Source organism: Dryobates pubescens, chromosome 30 (assembly GCF_014839835.1).
Source record: "Dryobates pubescens isolate bDryPub1 chromosome 30, bDryPub1.pri, whole genome shotgun sequence".
Taxonomy (NCBI): Eukaryota; Metazoa; Chordata; class Aves; order Piciformes; family Picidae; genus Dryobates; species Dryobates pubescens.
In genome coordinates this window covers 5,982,501-5,999,593 of record NC_071641.1, presented here as the reverse complement: position 1 = coordinate 5,999,593, position 17,093 = coordinate 5,982,501, and the positions used below count along the sequence as shown (strand labels likewise).

Here is a 17,093-nt window from a genome sequence, read left to right as displayed (position 1 = left end):
CCATCTATCATATACTGTGTTTTATTTATAAACATACACAAAGACACTTGCACATGCAAAGCAGTTTTTTTTATTGAAGTAATTCCAAGGTATCAATAATGCTGCATTAACTAACGCATCGCGGCACAATAATTTCCTGGCTGGCGATGGCCTTTCTAAAGAGACATCTATGAAAATATGATAAAACACATAAAGAACCCAGTATTTCCATCTTACAATTTACGATTCCCACACTGAAAATTCCAGCTGCTGGTGGCTCGTACTCGCAGAGAACCCTGCTTAAAAAAAAAAGGCAACTCAAAATTTAGCTCTAGTATCTCTTGAATACTCAAATCCTTTCGACGGGGAAATAAAGCTTCACGTAACAGAGGAAGGCAAAAACGTAAAGGGAATGAGAAAAAACAACCCACAAATGATAAAAGGAAATGTGCTGCTATAATGAGCTTCTCAAAATTTTGCCCAACTTGGGCTGATTTTTAACATATAATTTTCAGACAGTTTGGCAGCAGCTTCTCTTCAGCTGCTTTTTTGCGACATTCACAAAAGCAAAAATATTTATTCCCATCTTTCACAGTCCAAAAGGAAAAGCTGGGAACAAGCAATTCAAATGCTGCTTGCTTTTGAAGCCATCCCAATGTGCTCCCTCAGCTCCCGTTAACCTAAAAATGCCATTTCAGGCCCCAAAAAGGAGAGTGGAGCCCTGAACAGGGGCTAGCAGGAACAAGCTGGGCAGGAGAGAGCCCAGGCGTGGGCTCGCTGGCTGCCCCCTTGGCAAACCAGCTGCTTCCTTAGGGAAAGGCTTGCACCTCGCATTTGCCACGGCCCTCCCACTCCCCTTATCCTTGCTTTAATGGACATTAAAAATAGAACAAAACAGGGCTGGAGATGGGAACAAAATCCACGCACACCAGGCCTGGACCGCTGTAGTCATTCTGCTGTAAAATGTAAAAACAAGAAAGGGCAGCCGAGCTGCATCCCTCAGGACGCAGCCCGCTTTTTTAATACAGCGGTGCCACCACACATTTCACTTCGGATGTTGCATTATATTTCTGTGTCACTCAAATATTTACCATTTCCCTGAGTTCTGCTGGGTGCTGGAGAGCTTGTTATAAGGCAAGGAGTGGCGGTTGTACATCTTGGCTGGTTAGCGGCGGCGGCCCAGCCGCATCAATATGCTAACTTTTCTTTCTGGAGCTTCTCGTGCGACAGCAGCCACTCCTTCAGCAGGTTTCCTCCACCATAGTTACCGCTCTGCCCACTGCTGCAAATCACCCTGTGGCATGGAATGATGATTGGGATCTGCAAAACAGAATCACAGAATGGTAGGGGTTGGAAAGGACCTCCAGAGATCATCAAGGCCAACCTCCCCACCACCGCAGGATCACCCAGGGCAGGTTGCACAGGAATGCATCCAGGTGGGTCTCAAAAGTCTCCAGAGAAGGAGACTCCACAACCTCTCTGGGAAGACCGCTCCAGGGCTCCAGCACCCTCACAGCAAAGAAGTTTTACCTCTTTTGGTAAGTTGAGGTGGAACTTCTTGTGTTCCAGAGTTTGCATCCATTGCCCCTTGTCCTTATCGAAGGAGACCACTGAAAAGAGTCTGGGCCCTTCTTCTTGACACTCACTCTTCACATATTTATGAACATTAATAAGAACTTTTCTCAGTCTTCTTCAGACTACACAGTCCCTGGTCTCTCAACCTTTCCTCATAAGACACATCACAGACACGTGATGCCCACAAATCCACCTCTAAATAGGTGGATTGTCTAGTGTCTGTGTGCCACTAGAAGAACAAGGACAGGGATGGGAGGATCCATGTTCAAGGGCCCGCTGGTGGAGTCCTGGTCATGCCTGAGGACAGAGCAGCTGTGGTATCAGGGGTGTGTTCTGCTACAATGCAGAGGTGATGCTGATCACAGGCTCTGAAGACCAATCAGTTCTTAGGGAAAAACATGCACTATGAGAAATTTTAATACATAAAAAGTCTTACAGAAACAAATAACCAGAGAATCATTTTGGAAGGAAGAGACCTTAAAGGTCATCAAGTCCAAGTCATTAACCTAGCACTGCCAAGAAAAGAGTCTTAAAAGGGTAAAATTTACCCTTAAAAGGGTAAAAAAACCCCAAAACCAAACCTTGAAAAGGTAAATCCCATAGGTAAAAGCTTAGAATCATAGAATCCCAGACTGGTTTGTGTGGGATGGGACTTCTAAATGTCATCTAGTCCAATCCCCCTGCAGTCAGCAGGAACATCTTCAACTATAGCAGGTTGCTCAAAGCTCTGTCCAACCTGACCTGGAATGGTTCCAGTCTTGGGGCATCTACCACCTTCCTGGGCAACCTGGGCCAGGGTCTCTCCCCACTTAGTGTCAAACACTTCTTCCTTCTCTCCAGTCTCAATCCCCCTTGTTTAGTTCAGACCATCATCCCTTGTCCTGTCACAAACATGCCTTGCTCAAAAGTCTGTCCCCAGCTTTCTTATTAGCCCACTGAAGCACTGAAAGGCCATCAGAAGATCTCCCTGGAGCCTTCTCTTCTCCAGGCTGAACAACCCAAATTCTCTCAGCCTGCCCTCACATCAGAGGGCTTCCAGTGCTTGGATTGTTATTGCAGCCTCCTCTGCACCTGCTCCAAGAGGTCCATATCTTGCATGAAAGGTCATTCTCATCTTGTGTAAAACTCATTCTACAAACTGGAAATTGTTGTATCATCTTAGAAGCAGAGATGCATTTCCTTAGTTGGGCTGCTACATCCCCTTTAAGTACTGAAAAGCCACAATAAGGTCTCCTTGGAGCCTTCTCATTTCTACAAGAAGCAGATTTTTCTCCCCTCTCTCCAGCAGCCAAGACCTCAGGTGCTTGTGGTGGGCACTGAAGCCTCACAGACCACAAAAACACATAAAGAGAGCGAGGAGGTACAGGACAACTGTTAACCATCACCCTAGGACCAGAAGAGGATGTGTTTCTGGAAAACCCAGATCATGGAGAAAAACACCAGGAGCAAGCTCCTCAAAACCCAGCTCCTTCTCACTATAGCACCTCTACGTGCTCTGCTGACAAATTCTCCACAAGAACAAGGCTCTATTTATTATTTAACAGCAAGTCAATCCAAAATGGGTTGTGAATTTTTAAAGCCAACAACAGGAGAGATTTAATTCACACCTAAGCAATTTAAGAACTTTTTTCTCTTCTTATTTTTTCTTTTTTTTTTTTTTCTTTCTTTCTGCTTTTCTACTTTGTATTATTTCTAGCCAAGTGTCAGGGATTCTGGAGGAAAAAAAGAAAAATCAATGCAAGAAGTTGCATAATAGACTGATAACTACCTAAATGTGGGGTTTTGCTTGAATTTTTTATTCCAGGTGATTATCATTGTTGGAGTACACTCCATAAAAAATGCAACCCATCGGCTCTCGTCAAGCCACGTGGGCACTGGGAACCACGTAGCGCTGCCAGAACTGTGAAAGTGCACTTTGCACAAATGTGGGTATTCCCATCCCAAAAATATCATTTATTTATATGTAAACACAGAGAAATTATGGTTTTTTGCACACAGCAATATGCCCTTGCGGCCCACAAGGCCAATGGCAGACTTGGGTGCATTAAGAAGAACGTGGCTAGCGGGTCAAGGGAGGTTTTCCTCCTCCTCTTCCTCCTCCTCCTCTCTGCCCTGGTGAAACCACATCTGGAGTTTGGTGTTCTGGGCTCCCCAGTTCAAAAGGGACAGTGAACTACTGGGAAGAGTCCAGTGGAGGCTACAAGGATGACAAAGGGCCTGGAATACCTGTCATATGAGGAAAGGCTGAGAGACTTGAGGCTGTTTAGATAGGAAAGACTGAGAGGAGATCTTCTGAATGTTTATAAATATCTGAAGGATAGGTGTGAAAAAGAAGGGTCCTGTGATAGGACCAGGGGCAATGGATACAAACCAGGAACAAGAAGTTCTACTTCAACATGAGGACAAACTTCTTTGCTGTCAGGGTGCTGGAGCCCTGGAGCAGGCTGCCCAGAGAGGTTGTGGAGTCTCCTTCACTGGAAAGATTCCAAACCCATCTGGATGCATTCCTGTGTGACTTGCCTGCTTTGGGAGGCAGGGTTAGACTTGGTGATCTTCAGGACTCCCTTCCAACCCATTCTTTGCACTAACTTACTTTAATCTCATTTAACAGTTATTTTGGTACAACTCGTATTTGAGTCTGGGATGCACAAACTTCAAAGCAGCTGAAAAGGAACTGGCTAGACCTTTCTAATTATTTTGGGTTTGTTGAGGTATTTCAATGGCTGAAATTTACCATCTCAATCTCAGGCTATGACCTGAAATGGGTCTTTATTATTAATCAAGGCTTAATAAAGAAATGCTTCCAATATGTGCTATATTTGGGGCTGGCAATGCTCACCTATGAATTAGACACCCATGACAACTCCACTAAGTCCCAATAAAATCTTTACACCACAAGATCCTGTGCTTGGTTTACAACTTCTTTAAAGAAATTCTGTTTTGGAAGTGTTTCTCTGTTTGGGGATTTCTCCATCTTTACAATCCACGTGCATGAGTTACTGCAGGCAGATTGTCTTGAGTGACATAAGCCATAACAAGTCATAATAAAGCGCTGCAAAAGATCCCCAAGGTTGATTTGCAATTCTTTAAAGATATATTCCCCAAATCAGTGTGTTTTGATGGTTAGGTTAAAAATCAGCTATATGGATGGGGGCTAAAACCTCCTCCTTAGACACTTAGACTACCAATTCTTCTAAGTGGCATTCTCCTGCTGCCACTCAAACAGTGCAAAGACATTTGAACCAGGGTGGGTCCATAGAGTCATGGAATGGTTTGGGTTGGAAGGGAACATCTAGTTCCAAGCCCCCTGGTACTGGGGGATTTTGTCAGGGAGGCAAGTTGATGACCTACTAAAGCGTGTGAGAAGAACCATGAACTGAGACCAGTTTGGGGCCCCTCATTCTAAGAAGGACACTGAGGTGCTGAAGCAGGTCTGAAGTGGGGCAACAGAGCAGGTGAAGGGTCTTGTGAGGAGCAGCAGAAGAAACTGGTGTTGTTCAGCCTGGAGAAAAGAAGGCCAAGGGGAGACCTTCTGGCTCTCTAAAATGAGGCTGGAGCCAAATGGGGATTGGTCTCTTCTCCCAAGGAACAAACAACAGAACAAGAGGAAATGGCCTCAAGTTGCTCCAGGGGAGGTTTAGGTTGGACAGGAAGAACAATTTAATTCTATGATTCTATGATTTTCTTCCCCAAAAGGTTTGTTAAGGCCTACATCAGGCTGCTCAAGGCAGTAGTGGAATTTCCAGTCCCTTGAGGGGTTTCAAAGCCATGGAGATGTGGCGCTGAGGGGCATGGTTTAGAGGTGACCTGGCAGTGCTGGGTTAATGGTCCCTTCCATAGAATCATAGAATCAATAAGGTTGGAAAAGACCTCAAAAATCATCAAGTCCAACCTGTCACCCAAGACCTCATGACTACTAAACCATGGCACCAAGTGCCACATCCAACCCCTCTTGAACACCTCCAGGGACAGTGACTCCACCACCTCCCTGGACAGCACATTCTAATGGCTAACAATGCTCTCTGGGAAGAACTTTCTCCTCACCTTGAGCCTAAACTTCCCCTGGTGCAGCTTGAAACTGTGTCCTCTTGTTCTTGTGCTGATTGCCTGGGAGCCTCACCTGGCTACAACCTCCCTTCAGGTAGTTGCAGACAGCAATAAGGTCTACCCTGAGCCTCCTCTTCTCCAGGCTAAACAATCCCAGCTCCCTCAGCCTCTCCTCATAGGGCTTGTGCTCAAGGCATCTCCCCAGCCTCGTTGCCCTTCCCTGGACATTTCAAGAGTCTCAATCCAAAAATGATTCTGTGATTCTATGATTCTAAAACAGAAGGTGTGCCCAAGTGGGTTAAAAAAAATAAGACTTTATTTTCAGGTGGTGTTGAGCTGGCACATGCAGGTGCTTGGATGATCCCTGGGTTGGTGCAGGACCAAGCGTGGGCCATGACACTTTGCCACCAAGAAAGAAGAGAAGGGTAGGAAATAAATACAACTTTCTCCATGCTCAAAATAAAGATATTCATGCTGAATGTGTCCTAACCCACGTGTGCCACCCTCCATAGCGTTGGATAGAAAAGAAAACGTGATGCAAAGGCTGTAATTTAAAAATATTGAATACTGCTTCGCTTTGGCTTAATTGTGGTGACAACTTTTCAGCTTACTAAAATAATTAAACCTGCTAAAATTTATTAGGGCCCTAAGGACATTTTAGAAGGAGCACTACCCTAGTCTGGAGCTTTAATGCCTTGGCTACATTTAATGTAATTTTTATCAATAACCAAGCAGCTCATAATATTCTAGCACCGCTGAAATCTTCACGCTGTGAAATCTAATTCATCTAATACTCAAATCCATCACTTCACACAGGCCCTACCTCAAACACTATAAAACTTCCAAACCCATAGATTTGTCTCCAACAAAAATCACATGAGGAGACCCTGGAATCAATAACGGAGTCCCTCTGATTCAGGCCACCAGCTGAATATTTTCTCCAACTTTGCTTTTGTTCTTCTGGGTAGAGGCCCACAAGGGAAAGAGCTTGTTTTCACTCGCAGCCTCATCAATACCTAAATCCTGGTGAACAAGTGACACTGAGAAGCTGTAATCAATAGCTCCCTGTGCGTTTTTTCTTCTGGTCAAATGGTTCAGCACTACTGACAGCCCTGACACTCAGAACATGATGCTAAATCTTTATCAACAGCCATCTGGGTGACTGGCAGAACAAGACTCGGGTGGTCATTAACGCTCATGGCAATCTGTGAATAAACTAACTCCTGGAGAATGCGTTTGGTTAGCAAAAAGGTGGGGAAAAAACCCCTCCCTGTGCAAGGCATCGATCGCCTCTCAACTGCGTTTAGCAGATTACAGCGGAGGATGGAGCGGTGCGGTGCTTGGCTTCTCACCTGGCAGAGCTTTGCAACTTGAAGTGAGGGGAACCCAACTGTCCCACCACACTGCTGATGGGCTGCAGACCTCCAGAAATGGCCAAATTGTCCAAACCAGACCAGCCAGCTTGAGAGGAGTTTGCAGTTTGAGGCTAGGGAACCCAACTGTCCTACCACACTGATGTCCGAACCAGAGCAGCCAGCTTGAGAGGAGTTTGCAGTTTGAGGCAAGGGAACCCAACTGTCCTACCACACTGATGTCCAAACCAGAGCAGCCAGCTTGAGAGGAGTTTGCAGTTTGAGGCAAGGGAACCCAACTGTCCTACCACACTGATGTCCAAACCAGAGCAGCCAGGTCATAAGGGAAATGGTTGAAGTATCAGGTTATGCCATACACCGAAAATCATACTTGAAAAAAAAAATATCATCCCTCAGTTTGCTCATTTCCTACAGCCTTTTCTCTCTTTCTTCCCCAATAGAAATAAACTCCATAGTGTGACCTAGTATGGGGACAGGCTCTTTTCAGTGCTGTCTGACAACAGGACAAGAACAATAGGCACAAACTGGAATTCAGGAGGTTCCATCTGAACGTGCTTTGCTGTGAAGGTGTTAAAACCCTGGAACAGGCTGCCCAAAGAGGCTGTGCAGTTTCCTTCTCTGAAGAGATTCCAAACCCACCTGGAAATTGTGATCTTGGGCAACCCAATGTGGGTGACCTTTAGCAGGGGGTTTGGACTGGATAATCTTCAGTGGTCCTTCCCAGCCTCAACCATACTGAGATTTGGGGATTCTGTGATTCCCAGTCCCTGAAGAAAAGAGTGGTCAGGCATTGGAATAAATTGTCCAAGGCGACGGTAAAGTCACCATTTCTGGAGGTGTTCAAGATACATGTGGACATGGCACTTCAGGACATGATTTAATGACCATGGTGGTCTTAGATTGATGGTTGGACTTGATGATTTTAGAGGTCTTTTCCAACCCAAACAATTCTATGATTCTATTCTGCGACACTGTTGCAGCCCAGATGACACCGTGGGTTTAATGAACTGTTTAGTTAGATTCAGAACTCAATATCTCATCTGATAAGCAGACTGAGAGTGTGTTTGTACACATATGAGTTTTGCAGGCACCCAACAACTCTGTGGTAGCAGAGCACCACAGAAACTCGCATCATCTCTAATGGCTTTAAGCTTCTAAGCTCAATAAAGAAGTAGAGTCGAATATTTTAAGTGCGTATCAGATAGAAGTGGATAGAAGCAGCACAAAAGCTCTGTTTCATCAATACCCTGCATTGTACTTGACAATACAAACTCTTTTAATATGATGGAATGCTTTCCAATAGAATAGGGTGTACATTAAGATAAGGCAATACAATGCCAACCTCCAGGAAGCAGCTCTCAAAGCATAACAATCCAGTTGTTGTGCAAAAGGAGATGTAATTGCTATCGCCTCGAAATGTACCCGGCTTTGCCCTCAGGCTGCAGTGGAGCAGCAGCATCCAAAGTAGTGGGAACAGCAGGTTGTGGTGTGAAAATTCCTGCTTGCTCCCCTGTGAGGCAGGATGAAAATAGTTCTGGAAAAGCTGCTGCAATTCTATTTTTTTTTTAAATGGGGGTCCTATCTTATTATGATTGTTATTTCCCATCCCGTCCTACGGCTGCGGTCTTCTCTGACCCCAGCAGAAAAAAATTTTAAGGGTATTACAGATAATAACGTATAGCTTTAGGGAAAAAAGAGCTATATTAATACAATCCCATCCCAATATTTCCTAACAGAAAGCTGATGATAACAAAAATCAGTGCTGTAATGAGAGCCCTGCCCATCCCACACCACGTTTTTATCACTCGCATCTCCTGTAGTTAATCCGTAATTTCATGCACGTTCCACATGCAAACACACACACACACAAACCTTCTGCACCTCAACAGGAGCACCTGTTCTCTACAGAATCATGGGCTGCCCAGGGAGGTTGTGGATGCCCCCTCTCTGGAGGTGTTCAAGGCCAGGTTGGATAAGGCCTTGAGAAGCCTGGTCTGGTGGCAGGTGTCCCTGCCCATGGCAGTGGGGTTGGAGCTGGATGGTCTTAGAGGTCTTTTTCAACCAAAACCATGATATGATTCAGTCCAACCATCAGCCTAACACCACCCTGGCCATTAAGCCATGTCCCAAAGTGCCATGTCCATGTGTTACTTGTATTTCCCATCTAAACCTTTATGTGGTCCTTCAGAGCATAATCACAGACTCACAAGGATTTGGCTTGGAAGGGACCTTAAAGATATTCAGCTCCAACCCTTGTGTCATGGGGGCTCTTCCTGAACTTCTGGGATTCTTTACTAGTTTCTCTTTCCTTTGCACAGGGGTGAGCCAGCTGCAGCACCAGTCCCACACCTACCAGGGTGACTCAGGTGCATAAAGACATCTAGAAATCTAATCTTGGACAACTAAAAGGGAAAGATAACTAATGGGAAGACAAACAGAGACCAAGTGTCATGCTGGTTTTCCAAAATCCTCAGGCTTCACCCAGAGCCTTGCTCCTCCAGCTGGGTCAAATAGTGGAAAATCACAGACTCTCAATCTTAGCATGGTGGGGGGCAGAAGAGTCCTCTGGAGATCACCTAGTTCCAACATCCCTGCTAAACCAGGGTTGTCCACAGCAGCTTACCAAGGATCACAAATTCCATGTGGGTTTGGAATAACCCCAGAGAAGGAGGCTTCACAACCTCTCTGGGAAGCTTGCTCCAGGGATCCAGCCCACTCACATCAAAGAATATTCTCCTTCTGTTCAGATGGAACCTCCTGGGTTCCAATTTGTACCTGCTGCCCCTTGTCCTGTTGCTGGGCACCACTACAAAAAGTCTGGCTGCTTTGGAGTGCATGGGGGAAAAAAACCCAACTCGATAATATGGGATTTGATTTAAATCTGTGTCTATGTGAATTAAACCCCCTTTCCCCACATTTTCAGAAGCATAGCCATGCCAGAGAGGATGGACTGCTGTCAGCACAATGAAAGCTACTCCCACCCTATCAAAAGGAGCTCCATGGTGGGGGGTAAAAGAATTCCCTCACCCTAAGAATCATGGAATCACAGAATCATAGAATTCCAGTTTGGAAGGGACCTCAAGGATCATCTGGTCCAACCTTTCTAGGTGATAGTGCAGTTGAAACGAGACGGCCCAGCACCCTGGCAAGCTGAGTCTTAAAATTGTCCAGTGTAGTGGAATCCAGTGCTTCCCTTGGGATATAATTCCAATGTCATCATAGAATAGTTTCAGTCAGAAAAGACCTCTAAGATCATCAAATTGAACTGTCAACCTAAACCCACCATGGCCATTGAAATGTGTCCCACATTTCTGGAAGAATATCTAAGCAAGTTTGAGAACAACAAAATAATGGAGATGCTGAATTAAAAGAAGTGTTTCCCTTTCACACCTACCACCAGAAATGGTAGGGAACAAATCACACTAAACTGGGTTGTGCATTATTGCTGATTAAAACCACTTCCTGACCTTATTACTCATGGCAGACCAGTTTTCATAGCAGATAAATTTAATCTAATGACATTTAGCCCTCAAAGCTCTCTCAATTCCCCACCTTCCACCAACTTGAGTTAGAAGTTGATGCGAACTTACCGGATTGCTCCTCATTGCTCCTCCCACTGCTCTGGCTGCTCTTCCATTGCCTGCCAAGTCTGCCAACTGCTTGTAGGAAACAGCCTCCCCAAACTTCACATCTCTCAACAGGGTCCACAGCACTCGTTGGGTGAAGGAATCTGCAAAGGAGATGAAGTGAGCAAGAAAAAAGGCTGGAAAAACCCATGATGAGACATTGAAAGAACCCAATGCAAACTGGAGTCTGAACAGCATATTTCCAATTTAAATTGGAGCAGCCCTGAATGCACTGTCCCATTATTGTATCCTGAATCACTACAGTTAAAGACATGATTATTAGAAAGAACACTTCAAGTAACCAATCACTATTAAAAAAAAAAAAGGATTTAAGGCTTTGATTTTCCTATATTTTTAATTTGCTCTGAGTACAATTATCCTGCTAACTCATACAATGTGCTCTTCCCCATTAAATTGGCCAAGTAGAAATTAGCATAGAGTCAAATTAAAAAAAAAAAAAAAGGGAAAAAAAGAAAAGGGAAGAAATAACCAGCTCCTACCTATTTGACAAAGCCCTCCCATCACCAGCTAATTTCCAACTTCAGCTGGGACACAAGGCAGAAGAATGCCTAGAGCCAGCGGACTCAGTATTATCCTGGCTGACTGCATTTTATAGTCGAGACCCCCCCAAGCTACAGCTCAGCATCTCAGACATTACAGAATGTAAGGACTAGCTGTGACCTTGAACGTACAGCACATCCTTAATGATAGCAAAGAGGGGGAAAAAATTATGTATCTTCCATTATTTTAATTTTAATTCACCAGCAAATTGCTTCTAAGTGTTCCAATCGTGGAAATAATGAATAAGCAAATACATTAGGAGCAGCTCGTTTCTGAGTCTCAGGGTTTTTACCTTCCCTGCCCAGGACTGTTTCACAGAGGGAAAGGCAAAGGTGGTGTTTGGATTTGATTTAGGTTGAACACCTATTGCTCTTCTATGGAGCTTGGGAAAGCATTGGAGATCTAACTAATGAGTAAATTATGGAGAGGAGAGAGCTGGCAAGTGAAGAAAAAGGCAGAAAAGTGGGGAAAAGAAGGACATGAAAAGGAAAAAAAAAAAGAAAGAAAAAAGGGAAAAGAAGAAAAGACAAAAGGCAAAGGAAAAAATAAAAAAGGAAAAAAGGGGGAAGTAAGGAAGGAAAAGGAAGAAGGGGAAGTAAGGAAGGAAAAGGAAGAAGGGGAAGTAAGGAAGGAAAAGGAAGAAGGGGAAGTAAGGAAGGAAAAGGAAGAAGGGGAAGTAAGGAAGGAAAAGGAAGAAGGGGAAGTAAGGAAGGAAAAGAAAAGGAAAAAAGAAAATACAGAAATAAAAACAGGGAAAAGAAAGAAAAATAGGGAAAAGAAGGAAAAACAGGGAAAAGAAAGAAAATGGAAAGAAAAAAAAAAAGGAAAACAAAAAGGTGGGAGAGGGACCCCTTCTCCCAGCTGTGAGCTTCAGTCTTCTGCTCTGGCAAAGAAAGCAACTGCTTAAAAACTCTTTCTTCCCTTAGCTGTCACAAAAGGCATCGATCCCAGTACCCAGGAACAGAGTGAAATGTGATTTTGTCCTTAAAGGAAACCCACACACCATTATGTGTGTGTTAAATAATAAAAATCACTTCTTAACTGAAGGGAATGATAATCACTTCATTGAAAAAATCTGTTTAGTCTTTATTATAACATTAAGCAAATTAAACATCAGCATAATCCAGGTGATACGCGAAAAGGGTCATCAAAGAAATTAACTTTGTTGTTCATTAATTTACATGGATTAGTAGAGGGCAAAGAGATAGCAAATCTGCTCTAGTTTTTTATGATATAATTTCAAACTGTACACCATTTGTGGCAGTAGGGTGACTTTGGGGTTAATCAGACTGATTTGTCCTTTTAATTGCTTTCTATTCAAAGAAAATTCATTAGATAATGTTCTCTTCAAAATTCATGAATCAATTTAACTGAAGAAACCACATTAACAGCTTTGGGTTCATTAGCACAAGCAGTTGTGTTACGAGCTGATTGCTGGGAGGGTTTCCTTAGGCAAACAGATTTTGTTTACTGTGATTTCTTCAAGAAAGCTTTATTTGAAATCAAATGGTGACTTCTGAGTCCTTTAACCTGCTTTTTAAGCTGGCAAGATGAGCGTTAACCTCTCCTACTCAGAGGTCTGGGGGAATTCTTGTTTGCTGTCATCTTTGAAACCAATGACAAACAGTGACTGCATGACACCAGGGTTCCAATTCCCCCCAAATCCCCTTTTTTTCCCTCATTTTTGGCAGAGGAGGCAGCAGGCTGGGATGTGAAGGATCCATAATTTTCTGGACCTATAGGGATGAAATGTGAGGAGAGGAGATTTAGCCTGGAGATTAGGAAGAAATTCTTTACAGTGAGGGTGGTGAGACACTGGAACAGGTTACCCAAGGAGGTTGGGTAACCTCCCTGGAGATGTTCAAGCCCAGGCTGGATGAAGCTTTGAGCAGCCTGGTCTATTGGAAGGTGTCTCTGGCCATGGCAGAGGGTTTGGAACTAGATGATCTTTAAGGTCCCTTCCAACCCAAATCATTCAACGAATCTATGACTAAGTGGAAAACTGGGTGCAGAGGATGGTGCAGCTCCACGGCCCCCCCAGCAATCACATCACCGTGCTAAGTGATGCCCAAGTTGTAAAATATCAGGCTAAAAGAGGGACAAAGATTATCTTCCCTCAACAAGCAAGGACAGAGATGATCCTCTTTCCAAAGCCATGGCACATTTTTCAAAGGAGAATATATAGTCTCTGCACCCACACAGAATCATAGACTCCTGGAATCATAAATCACAGAATCACATACTCATGGAATCACAGAATCATTAGGATTGGAAAAGAACTCTAAGATCATCAACCCCAGGTCTCTCAACCTTTCCTCATCAAACAGATGTTTCAGTCTCTCCATCATCCTCACAGGCTCTGATGGATACTCTGCAGTGTATCCCTGTCCCTCTTCAACTACAGAGCCCAGATGCAGTCTCACCACTGGCTGTCAGGAAGTTTGGAAGTATCTCAGCCCTTGGGGAAAGCAGGATGGATGCTTGGGGGGAGGATGAGCAGAGTCAGCAGTGTCAGTCCCTTCCTGCCCCACTCTGAACCTCCATGGGGCAAGAAAGGTTCAAGAGATGACATGGTCTGATTTCACATCCTTTTTGGCTAAGAGAGATTAAAGACAGAACATTTCCCCACTCTCCTGAACACTGTTTGCTGGGAATGTTAGCTTTTCTGTTTGCCACCCATTTCTCATTATTAATATTTTTGTTTCATAGGGGTTTGTTTGTTTGTTTGTTTTTTGGGGTTGTTTTGCTTTGGTTGGTTGTTGTTTTTTTTCCCCCCAAGGGTTTCTAGAAACGCAAACAGACATAAATACTCACCCCTTCTCTCCAGCTTCCTCCCAGCCTGCCTGGGTACTACACAAACAACTTCTTGGGTTGTTTTTATGCTGATTGGTTTTCACTGTTTATTACTACTGGTAAAAAAAGGAAAAAAAAAAGAAAAAAAAGGAAACCAAGCAGATACCCTTCTTGTGTATTACCTCTGCACACACACGTGTGCAAGATGTGGTGTCATTAAAGTATCAACAACTGTGATGTACAAACATGCTCCAGATCTGCATCTAGGCTGAGAGACCTGGGGCTGTTTAGTCTGGAGAAGAAGACTGAGAGAAGATCATATTAATGTTTATAAATATCTGAAGGGTTGGCATCAAGAAGAAGGGGCCAGGCTGTTTTCAGTGGTGTCCTGTGATAGGACAAGGGCAACTGGAACCCAGGAGATTCCACTTCAATATCAGGAAAAAATTATTTGCTATGAGAGTGCTGGACCCCTGGAGATTGCTGCCCAGAGAGGTTGTGGAGTCTCCTTCTCTGGAGAGTTTAAAGACCCATCTGGATGTGTTCCTCTGTGACCTGCCCTAGGTGATCCTGCTTTGGCAGGGGGGTTGGACTCGACGATCCTCAGAGGTCCCTTCCAATCTCTACCGTTCTATGATTCTAAGTGAAAAATACACCAAAAGCTTTATTTTACCATGTGTAACACTCAGGTTGGCTAACACCAAGCTACATTAAAATCCAATTAATGGGAGCTGCTTCTGATCTGTAGTTTAACACAGTTTTAAACGCAGCTCCCTTCAGACTGCTGAAGAGGTTGAGGGGCCAAATTCTATCCTTAGAAACAAGTAACTCTCCCTGGACTTCATCCAGCAGTATTTCTGCAGATTAAACCCCCTAAAAGTCCGTGGGTGTTTTACTTGAGCAGTAACTTAGAATTCTGACCCATTTTTTTTCCTTTTTTCTTTTTTTTTTTTGGTACAGTTTGCTGTGCTCTTGCAAGAGCAGAGCATGATTTTAGACCTGGTGGAAATGAGGAGTTTGATGCTAAGCCACCAGCCTTTTACATCTCCTGGTTGCAGCATGTTGCAAACTTCTCCAGATTCCCACTCTCTAATTCAATCCCATGGAAAGCCTGGTGCAAACTAATGACTCCTTCAGTATTAGTGACCTCCTCTAAGCTAAATACACCGGACTTTGAACACTACAACATTCCTGAACAGGGCTACAAAGATGATGATGGGACTGGATGGGACTGGATGGGACTCATCTCTTACGAGAAGAGACTGAGAGAATCGGGGCTTTTTACTCTGGAGTAGAGAAGACTGAGAAGGGATCTCATTAATGCTAATCAATGCAAATCAATCAAGTGTGCATGTCACGAGGATGGGGCCAATCCTTTTTCAGTGTTGCCCAGTGACAGGACAAGAGGTAATGAGCACAAACTTGAACATAGGAAGTTCCATCTAAACATGAGGAGAAACTTCTATACCTTAAGAGTGAAGGAGCACTGGAACAGGCAGCCCAGAGAGGTGGGGGAGTCTCCTTCTCTGGAGAGATTCCAAACCCATCCAGATGTGTTCCTGTGTGACCTTGTTTAGGTGAACCTGCCTTGGCAGGGGATTGGACTGAATGATCTCCAGAGGTCCTTTCTCACTCCCACCATCCTATGATTCTGTGAATATGCTGGGGCCTGTTTTGGGAGCCTGTGGACTGGTTAAGATGGAGGAAATTGCAAAGCACTTGACAAGTCCCTCTTGGGCTCCAGCACAGACTGTGTCATTGCACAGCAGCATCCCCACAAGGTGATTTGTGCAGCAGTGGTACAGTTAAATGAAGAAGGCACCTGATTATCCTCTGAGCTGGAGGTAATGCACCAAGCTGCAATTGCTACAGGAGAGGAGAACAACTGTTTTGGATGGAGAGACAGAGAAAATATCAGTCTCTTCCCAGCCAAGAAAATGTGGCAGGCAAGTCTTGCATTGCAGAGGGGAAAGAGGTAAGCATAAAACCAATTTATTTTTCTGCTCTAAGATTTCCCTATCATGCTCCTACTCAGCAGCCTGGGGAACCTCTGCCCCCTCAGAATTATTTCCTTGCTTCTCTGTTTTTCCTTTATCCTTTTTCTTGGGATTGCCCCAGTCACAGTTGGGCACAACAACGCTAAATCAGAATATAAACAGAAGCGTCATTCTTTAACTGCTGGTACCGACTTGTCACAGCCTGTTGGATGGACAAAGGCCAACTCTCTCCTGCTACCTCTGCTCATCTCAGTCTCTTCTAAGTCCTTGTGGATGGAAAATCCCCCAGTTCCTTCTTAAACTTCATTCTCCTGTTTTGATCAATGAAGTTGTGTCACTGTGAATTCTTAAATTAGGACTTTTAGAGGAACCCAGCTACCACTGCATGGTCTCTCAATCACAGAGGCTTGGTGGGCTGGAGCTCAGCGCTCATGCCTACCAAAATTAAGACAGAACCCTTCCTCCATTACCAAACCAACCAACCAAAGGCAAAAGACTGCAAAAATGTTTAAGAAATAATTTCTTCAAGACACTTTCATCATCCAAATAATTTCAGCAGTCGAAGGGAGGTAGTGACACCCCACGCCTTCACTTTCTGCATCCACATCTCTCCCACACCAAAACTATCTGATCTCATCACTGCTGCTGGAGACCCAACACCTCCAAATTTCTCATGTGCACAAATATTCCAAGCTCTACAAAGCCTCCACCTTCATTTTTCCACATTTCAGGCACTCTGCGGATTTAAGTACATGGGTAGCATGAAGAGTTAAGGCTGTATCTGCTCATTTAAGGCACCCAGAAAGCCCAGCCAGGCTCAGCATACTTGTCTCTCATGAATATAAATGCTGTGACAATCTCAGTCAGGTTCTTGGTGCACAGGAACACAATCTCATACCTCATCTGGCCGGGATGTATTGCAGTATTACCTTCCCCAAATGAGTACTCTGGCTGGAGGAGGTATGGGCGAGTGATAGCTAAGGCAGAAAAACCACCCCCAGCAGAGGCAGCCCTTGTTCACATGCTGCTCAAGCCACTTATTCTAATATCACATTTTGTTTAAAAACAAGGTGAGGGAAGGAAATGGTTCAAAAAGTTAAATTAATTGAGTAGGAAAAATGATCTATATAGTGTTCCCACAC

At 44.2% G+C, this 17,093-nt stretch overlaps 1 protein-coding gene across 1 annotated transcript in view; it reads right to left on the bottom strand.

Annotated features, from left to right (window-relative positions):
* Positions 1–415: 415 nt before the first annotated feature.
* Positions 416–17,093, bottom strand: part of MGMT (O-6-methylguanine-DNA methyltransferase) — a 37,513-nt gene continuing 20,835 nt past the window's right edge. Inside the window, exons 3-4 of the mRNA XM_054174612.1 lie at positions 10,565–10,704; positions 416–1,299 (exon numbers count right to left, since the gene is read on the bottom strand). Coding sequence (XP_054030587.1) covers positions 1,168–1,299; positions 10,565–10,704 — 272 coding nt within the window. The 3' untranslated portion in view covers positions 416–1,167. The remainder of the gene's footprint in view (positions 1,300–10,564; positions 10,705–17,093) is intronic.